Source organism: Macadamia integrifolia, chromosome 3 (genome assembly GCF_013358625.1).
Source record: "Macadamia integrifolia cultivar HAES 741 chromosome 3, SCU_Mint_v3, whole genome shotgun sequence".
NCBI lineage: Eukaryota > Viridiplantae > Streptophyta > Magnoliopsida > Proteales > Proteaceae > Macadamia > Macadamia integrifolia.
The window spans coordinates 4,069,310-4,077,895 of NC_056559.1; the positions used below are offsets into that span (position 1 = coordinate 4,069,310).

At 37.5% G+C, this 8,586-nt stretch overlaps 1 protein-coding gene across 3 annotated transcripts in view; it reads right to left on the minus strand.

Annotated features, from left to right (window-relative positions):
- Positions 1-894: 894 nt before the first annotated feature.
- The window catches only part of LOC122074053 (sec1 family domain-containing protein MIP3), a 21,427-nt gene continuing 13,735 nt past the window's right edge, over positions 895-8,586 (minus strand). The window contains exons 4-8 of one of the 3 annotated variants that reach the window (XM_042638853.1): positions 5,135-5,284; positions 3,130-3,666; positions 1,496-3,013; positions 1,347-1,415; positions 895-1,154 (exon numbers count right to left, since the gene is read on the minus strand). In XM_042638853.1, coding sequence (XP_042494787.1) covers positions 1,026-1,154; positions 1,347-1,415; positions 1,496-3,013; positions 3,130-3,666; positions 5,135-5,284 — 2,403 coding nt within the window. In that variant the 3' untranslated portion in view covers positions 895-1,025. Of the gene's footprint in view, positions 1,155-1,255; positions 1,416-1,495; positions 3,014-3,129; positions 3,667-5,134; positions 5,285-8,586 lie in introns of all 3 variants that reach the window. The other 2 variants (XM_042638855.1, XM_042638854.1) reach the window with 2 other exon arrangements.

Genomic DNA, 8,586 nt, shown 5'->3' on the forward strand with positions numbered 1-8,586 from the left:
TTTTTTTTTTTTTTTTTTGTTGTAAAAAAGAACTTCACCATTTCCAATGTGAATTTTGAAATTCAAAAAAAAATCTTCTCTTGGTTGAGGCTGTGTTTGGTAACCAAGAGAAGAAATGAAAAAAAAAAAAAAAAAAAGAAGAAGAAGAAGCAACCCCAATGCATGAGACTCCCACTATTGCAGGATCTGGGAGGGGCAAGTGTGCGGAGCCTTAACCCCTACATCGCATAAGAGGTTGTTTCCAAATTCCTTGCCAAACAATGCTTCTCAAAAAAGTCTCATGACCAATAGTCATCTGTTCTCACTGGATGTGGAGCTGTGCCATCGCAAGCATGGTACATAGGCTGGGCCTGTGACGACGATCGTCTCTTAAGAAAGAGAGAGACCCAATTATCCACTGTACACAAATTCTACTTAAAAGCACAAGGCTAGCCAAACAAATGCTTGTGTTTACTCACAGAATTAGATAATTAGCATAACACCCATATATTAATTAAGCATTCCAGCACTAGTTCAATTTTCATGGGAGAAAAATACTCTTTGGGTCTCATCAAGGAAATTGTAGAATGAAGACAATAAGTCCAGTAAGACATCTTTTATAATTAAGGCCATTGAAAACAAGAGGTGGGGGGGGAATAAGTGGAAGCCATCATTTGGTGGAATTAATCTGATTTAAAAGCTATTAATTTGGAGGTAACCACCAACCAAACTGCATGTTATTAATAGCAACTGCTTGATTTCATTTACACATGAATCCGTACAAGTTATCGCGTAATTGAAAGCCGATTACCAGCCTGCTCTTAAAACCCTCTTTTCCATTTTTTTTAAGAAAAAGAAAGAATAATAAAACAATAACAAACGACATTTCTAACTCAATATATATATATATATATGTAAGAAAAAAACAAAATTTTAATATATAAAAAAAAAATTTAAGATTGAATGCAAATAGATAATTGCACAGTAACAGAGGAATATTTCTACTTTTCATTTTTTTTCCCCCTCTTCAGATTTGTTAGTATGTTTTATGTATAGCTAGAAGACCCCAATAGCAGGTCAAGCATGTTTTCTGGAGTGAGAATAGTTGTACCACCAATAATCAACTCTATATTTGGTCTCCCACTTTCTGAAAATGCCTCCTGAGCTTCTCGTACCTATAAACACAGAGAAGGTCCAAATGTCAAAAATCCAAAGAACATCAGGAATTTTCTTGTGAATTCTGGAAAGTTAAAACGCCATGAGTAAGTTTCGTTACTTTGGAATTAGAACCAGGTCTTCAGAATTTCTAGCATATTCTGAATTAGAATGGATGGAACTTTTAAATAAAAATGTTGTAGGATTCTGACCTCCACACCATTTATGCCCCCAACAACAAAAATCAGTATAACGCTTTGATCACCAAGATTTGGTTTTGCCTGCAAATCTGAAATCAGAATTCTGTATTTTTTGAAACATCAACGGAAATATGATAAAATCACAGCTGGAGAAAACAAACCTGTCCAAGACCAAATCTACCAAATCCACTTTTAAAAATTCGTCCAACTGTGGATGAATGGTAGTGCAACCCAGGTATGTCAAACTTGGATAGGATCATGGTTAGCAATCTATATAGCAATCCTTTGCTCATGTAGGGATCACCACCATAGTTACTTTCTAAACCTAATGGGCCTTCTCTTAACATTGACTGTCTATTTTTTAGACTTGATAGTTTGTGAAATAATTTGAAAAGGTTATCAACCCTATCACGCAACTCCAACTTCAGTTGCATGTCATCATACACTTGTTCATTGTTATGATCAGTATCTTCATCACCCCAGTTACCCCACTGGTCATCATCAAAATCATCAATTGTTGGTTCCTTGGGCTTCTCGGGCTTGATCTTGTTTACATTGCATTCAAGCTCTTCTGCTATTCCATGAAGAAATTTCAGTTTTGCAGCTGCAGGATTTTCAAGTATTGCATCCACGATAGATTCCTTCAACAAATGCTCCTCTTGCCATGAGAAAGGGCCATCAGACCCTGACGTTGGGAAATTTTCACCAGCCAAAATATAACCAATGATTGCAAGAAGTAATGCATCCTGGAATGAAAGAAGACCTTGAGAAGATTCCATATTTTGAGACCTCACTAAAACACTCTTATTGATGAGATCACATATTTGAGCAGAGAGACTCTGACTTGTATCTCCAGCACTAACACTCAGTATCCTCTCAGCACTTATAAATGCATCCCAGTGGGAAGCATGCGGTTCACTCAAAGCAAGCTCTGCAGCTGCTGTTAACTGTATAATCCCTCGGTTTTTCATTAAAGATGATTGGTTTTCAGCCAGTGCTTTAACCATAGTGTGCAACTCTGATGTTTTAGTCAAACCAGGTCGTGTTCTTGTATCTACAATCAACTTCTGCCTTCGCAAATCTTCCTGGAGCCACTTCTTTATCAGTAAGGTCCCTTCTTTTGTTCTTTTGTCCAGTATGGATTCCAAGTAATGTACTCCCTGATAATTCTCAGTGGAGACAAAAGACCCATTCAGCAGTCCAATCTCAGAGCGAACACATTTTTCACTACATATTTTACTACTAGGGTTATTCAAATCACCAGTTGGAGATGCAGAATTACTAGAATTCCAACCACATAGAAATGCTTCAACATTAGCTGGCAGCTCAGAGCCATATGTGGCAGATTCTTCTTTGCCAAGTATTTTTGCCAGCGGTATCTGTACATCAAGACGGCCACGCTGTAGACTAGCAGGGACATGTTTGTTTTGGATCTGTGAGCCTTTCCCATGTGCAGAGGATGTTGTTCTTTCCTTACGGGGCAGAGATGAGAATATACGATCAAACAGTGAATCCCCATGACAGCAAGGAGTAATGAGATCAAGTGTGCGATCAACAAGCAATAGACCAGCTGATCGTTTACGCCGGCCAACGTCATAAAGACTTGACATGTTTGTCATAATCTTCCCAATAGTCTTTGACAAATCACCAAGAGAGAAAATTTCCATCTTCAGATCCATCTACACATATTAGGAAGAAAAAAAAAATTGACGTTCATGGATGGGAAGAGTAAAAGCAAGCAGTGCAACATAATCCATTTATAAGCCGAAAAAATTTCTAATGCAGGACTCAATACCTTGGCAGCCAGATGGTAAAGAAACTCTGCCGTAAGAGTAGCCCCAGGAGGAGTTTCATCCCCATCAGGTGGCAATCCAGTACTTATGGGAGGCAACCCAGGGCTAAGGGAGTCCTCATGTTCTGTTGATAAGCATGCTTCAGCAACCGTTCCCTCTGAAGGTAAGGCAAATACTCTTGGTGAAAGAGGACACATAACCATGGGAAAATGACGCACACAAACATCCAACTTTTTCCATAAATCATCATTACAACTTCTTGAGCTAGTTTCTTCTAAATCCCTTCCACTAAAACTAGCCTCAGGATGAGGGATCGCCTCTTCACTTGAGACAAGTTGTGACCACCCCTCATCTTCTGATACTCCTCTTTCCTTGATACTCCCTTCTTCTGACTGCTTCCATTCCCCATCTTCAGGTGAACTATGTTCCCTTGTTTCATACATCCTGACATGCTCTTCATAATCTTGGAGGAGCAAGGATTCATACTCACGAAAAGCTTCTGGTCCCAGAGGTGAATCAGCATATGCTGAGTGACCCATCTGAAATTGATTTAAATAAAACAATATTAACTATAGAATGCCAAAGATGTCCAAGTATACACAACTAGCAAATAAATTATTTTGAACTTACTCATACTTATTATATTATTGTTTGCGATAATCTAATTAATATTCAAACAAAAGAATCTACAATATAACTGACAAACAGTCTACTATTTGTAAGACATTCAACTCTTAATGCCCAAAATAGGGTCCTCAGTACTCAAGCTCTCAGACACTACATCCTCATAAGTTCACATATGCATACAGCATACAGTTGTCCTGGTGGATAACTTGTAAAAGTACCAATTAATTAAGCCTCCCATGGTCATTTGAGCAAAGAAAAAGTAGAAACTTAGAAAATCAATGTTCATGGTGGCACAAAGAAGGTAAACATTCAATGGCTACAAGTTCTATTTGATCATTCGTCCTTTTTTATTAAAGGGCAAATGCCTCTCTTTCTCCACTTTTCCACTTCCCTGTATGCTAAACGAAAACTAAAGTTGGGAAATTACTTCTTAAATGAGGTGCAGTTATCGAATACAAGCCAATAGTAGCTACATTTTTTTGTGCAATTATGAGCAATTTTTATTAATGCAACCTAATTGGCAGTTCTACTGTAGGTTGTTTTCCACTGATGAGAATCTTTAAGACAGTTAAGAAATCAGGCAACAGAAATTACTGATACATAAGAAAGGACATCTGTTTATAAATTTGTTTCGCTGATTTGTATCTAAGGGCCTACTTGCAGTCATGAGTACGGATTAGTCCAATTTTACTCCATCCAATCATGCTGTGGTCCTAAGAAAGAAGGAACTGAACACTTGTCAACACTTTTCAAACCCAAAGTTCAAAAAAAATTCTACTAAAATCATATTGTGGTAAACCATTTACTTTTTGTTTTCTAAGCTTTTGTACATTGCTTAGCAAGACACCAGCTCTGTAAAGACAAGATGTACCCATCCCAGTAAGTGTTCGGCAGTTTCAAGTTCAACATTTAGGACTGCTTCAGGTGAGAAAAAGGGTTAGTCGAGCATCATATAAGGCACATTTAGGAGTGTAAGCAGATCAACTATTTGTAATTTATCAAATCATGATAATTTTCAACAGGGCCTTCTTTTGTTCCCTCTGGGTGTTTTCTTCTTGCTGCTTGAGGTGTTCAAGCTTTGAAACGATATGTTTCTGAAGGTGATAGAACTGTTCCTTGGGACCATAAGCTGCCATTATAGTGGGATTAATTAATGGATAATTGGAATAAAATTAAGAAAATTATTGTTAAAAATGTTTTGTCAATTTCAGCACCCCTAAATTTTAAGAGAGAGTGAAAATGATTACCAAAAATCCTTTTTTTTAAATAAAAATTAGTTGATTCAATAAAGACATGGATGAGAAGTGAGTCTATTAAAATTATGAATTAAACAAGTCACAAGACCAAAAATTAGATTCAGACATAGCAATGAAGAAGCACCTCTGAGATGGATGTAAATATAGCACAATGAAGAATAGTTTTATGTGTGCTCAAGCAACGCAAAATATACCGATGTGCATCACTAAGAAGACGCGATGTGATGACTACCATCTTCTTTGCAGAATCAAAATGTGAGTTCCAATCAACCACCTGGAGACAAATAAATTAATTATTACTCTGTTGAGTTGCAGGCATTAAAAAAAATGGAAGATATAGATGATGTCTTAAAAATGTACTATCATATACACCTCTCACCCAAAAAAATTAATTAATAAATAAAACACATTTTTAACCATGAAGAGAACACTTGGAAATCACAATATGGGGTCCACAACTGATGCCAAAATTATCAAACTGAAGAATATGGGTAGTCAGTAGTCACTCGTCAGACTCGTTTGTGGAGAAAACTGAAAGTCAAATCATTGAATATGACAGTAAGATAGCTAGAAAACAGCTGGAAATAGCATGTGAAATTACTTCAAACCTCAACCTCTAACGTAAATCTTTCAAATAAAAGAAAGGCAAAATGTTTTCTGTCCAGGAGGGGTGGCCTACGCCAGCGGCCCCCTGTGTCTATCTTTCCCAAATATAGCCTATTCTACACATAATTTAATACTAAACACACAAATTAAATGAAAAAAACTAAAATATGAAATAAAATGAAGAAAAAATATTTAATATTACACAAGGTCAAAGTGTTATAAATCAAGTACAAGTGTACAACCAAGATTAAAACACACCTACGAAACCGTTCCTCCAACTCTATGTCCATACCACATAGAGGCCTAAGAAGGCTCGAAACCTTTGGGGAAAAGGGGTATAACTGTAAGTTTGAATCTTACACAAATTTTGTTCAAATGCGACACAAATCATTGTTGTAGATGTGTTAGTGTAGTCCCCAAAACTTGCTTCCACCAATAGGTGATTTGGCCAAAAATACCAAATTTAGGGGTCTGTTGGAGCTTTTCCCTCAAACAGGTGAAACTACTTCACCCATTTCGATCAATTCAGTGCTTTTATAAGCACTGTTTTGTACCGGAACTAAGTCGAAACCGAAATTTCGGTTGAAACCCTGCATTCCTATCGTGTCATACCCAGTTTTGTTTCAACCTTCATCAAAAACAAAATATCTTGCGAAATCTCGGTGTTTTCAACTGAGAATAGAACTATGGCCCAGCCCAGCCAAATGGATAGCCTCAACATAACCGTAGCCTGACATCAGTTTGCAATCTGCCAGCCCTAACCCATCCCATGCAAGTTGGACTTAACCTTAGCTTGGGATGGAATGGATCAGGTTAGCCTGGCAGGTCAATACACATAAACAACAGTTTACATAAGTAAAAAGTAAAAATATTTATTAACGAGACCAATGGAACGATGGCATAGTTATCACGGTGCCTAGGCTAACCAAGGTGGTTGAGGAGGGCAAAAAATAAGGCGACACCACCAAGGCGCCCAAGCCCCAAGGTGTCAATCCAGTTAAAGCCGCCCGGATGCCTAAGTGACACATTAACAACTATGAACCATAGTACTAAACTAGTCCAGTTTTGAGCTCATGAACAACAAAAGTTGGTTTTGCTAAAAGCCCTAAAAACAAACCATATTTGAGTCTTTGACTTAAAGCCCACAAGCTGCAAATGAGAAAATCGTGATGGAGTGGGAACCTCTTTCTCTTGTCTCAACGAAAAAAAAGGAGAGAACAGAAGAGATAAAGTCAAAGACCAGAAACCATGTTTTGTTGTTGGAAAGGAAAAGAAGAGAGTAAGCCTTAATTCCGGTTACTCGGTTAGAGACAGGGTTAGAGAGACCAATGTCTAAATACTTCTGCTTGGTTCACGGTTGCCGGTTGGAGTGAAGAGGAAGAACAAGAAGGTTCCAGATTGTAGAATGGGAAGTGAAGAGCAAGGGTACAGACTACCTCCCTACTTGTGTCTGTCAAGTCTTGAGTAGAGAGAGATTTATATTTCCTCATCAGGCTCCATAGTTCAAAATAATATTTCGCCTTCCAACTTATTTTAATCATCTTATAGAAATATTTTCAACACATTTTCAATCATTCAGAAAGCCTGGTTATTATAAGCTCAAACTCAGACCAAATAGACCAACCTAGGGGTGCTCTTCCTTCAAGTGCAGATTAATCGCATTACCTGTTGAGACCCATCTCTGTTGAGTGTACATCCAGTTTTCCTAGCACAGCTTAGGTTAATCATCTTCTTTATTCTCGGACAAACTGAGGGTTACATATGTAGGTGAAAGGGCCCAAGTTTGAACCCACAAAATAATAAATAAAACCAAGAGCTTCCTTGATCATCTTTGCTGCCTCGATCCATTCTGAAGTATACTCATTCTCTTTTGACAACCAACGAATACCCCCATATGCCTGGTCAAGGATTAAAGTATCGGTATCGGTTGCCGTATCGGTCGGTCAAAATTAAGATACGTATCGGAGAGTATCGTATCGTATCAGAGATACACTAAGATACGCTAAAGATACACACATAAATGGATAGGAAACATTTTTTTAAACACTTTTGCATAAAGAGTTTGTTAAAAAAAGTTATTGATAACATGTATTATGCATAAACACTAAATTGAGGGTATCGTACTAAGAATTCAAGGTTTGTAGTTGTCCCATAAATGTAAAATCCTTATTCCCAACCTTGATTTCCACTTTAGCTAGAGAGAAATATGGCTGACAGCAACTTTGGAACAAAAACCCTTCAAAAAATCGTGTTTTTCTGAAAAATTATCTATCTTGGCCATTATATGACCATAGCGCACTGTATTGGTACATACCGATACTCACCGATACGTATTGATACTCACCGATACGTACCGATATATATCGATACTCACCGATACGTTCCAATATATACCGATACGTACCGATCGATACATACCAATACTCACCGATACGTACCAATACCGAAACGTACATTTTACCTCAATTTTATAATTTTCATAGTCGTATCGAGGCATATCGTATCGTATCGGTGTATTGGTGGTGCATTGATGCATATCGGTATGTATTGTAGGATATATATCGATACAAAAGGATTTTAAAAATTTCATGTATCGTATCGATGTGTATCGTATCGGTCGGATAAATTTAAGATACGTATCGGAGGGTATCGTATCGGTATCGGAGATACTTAAAACCATGTGCCTGGTTCAACTCTCCTGACTCCTTATGTTCCAAAAGAGACATTTTCCTGTCAACTTGTAATTGGATTTGGCCTACTTTAGGGCATTAGTGTCAGTAACAGTCTGATTCCAGTATTGACATTATTAAAATCCTCCGACTTACGTTCTCATAATCTCCTGTGCTGAAGATAAGCAGAATATTTAAACCAGATCAAGCGAGCAGTCAAACGATTAAAAACTGGATCTGCCCAATTATACCTATTTGCAGGGGTTTCTTTTCCACTTATTTTGGCCCTTTTTTTTTTTTG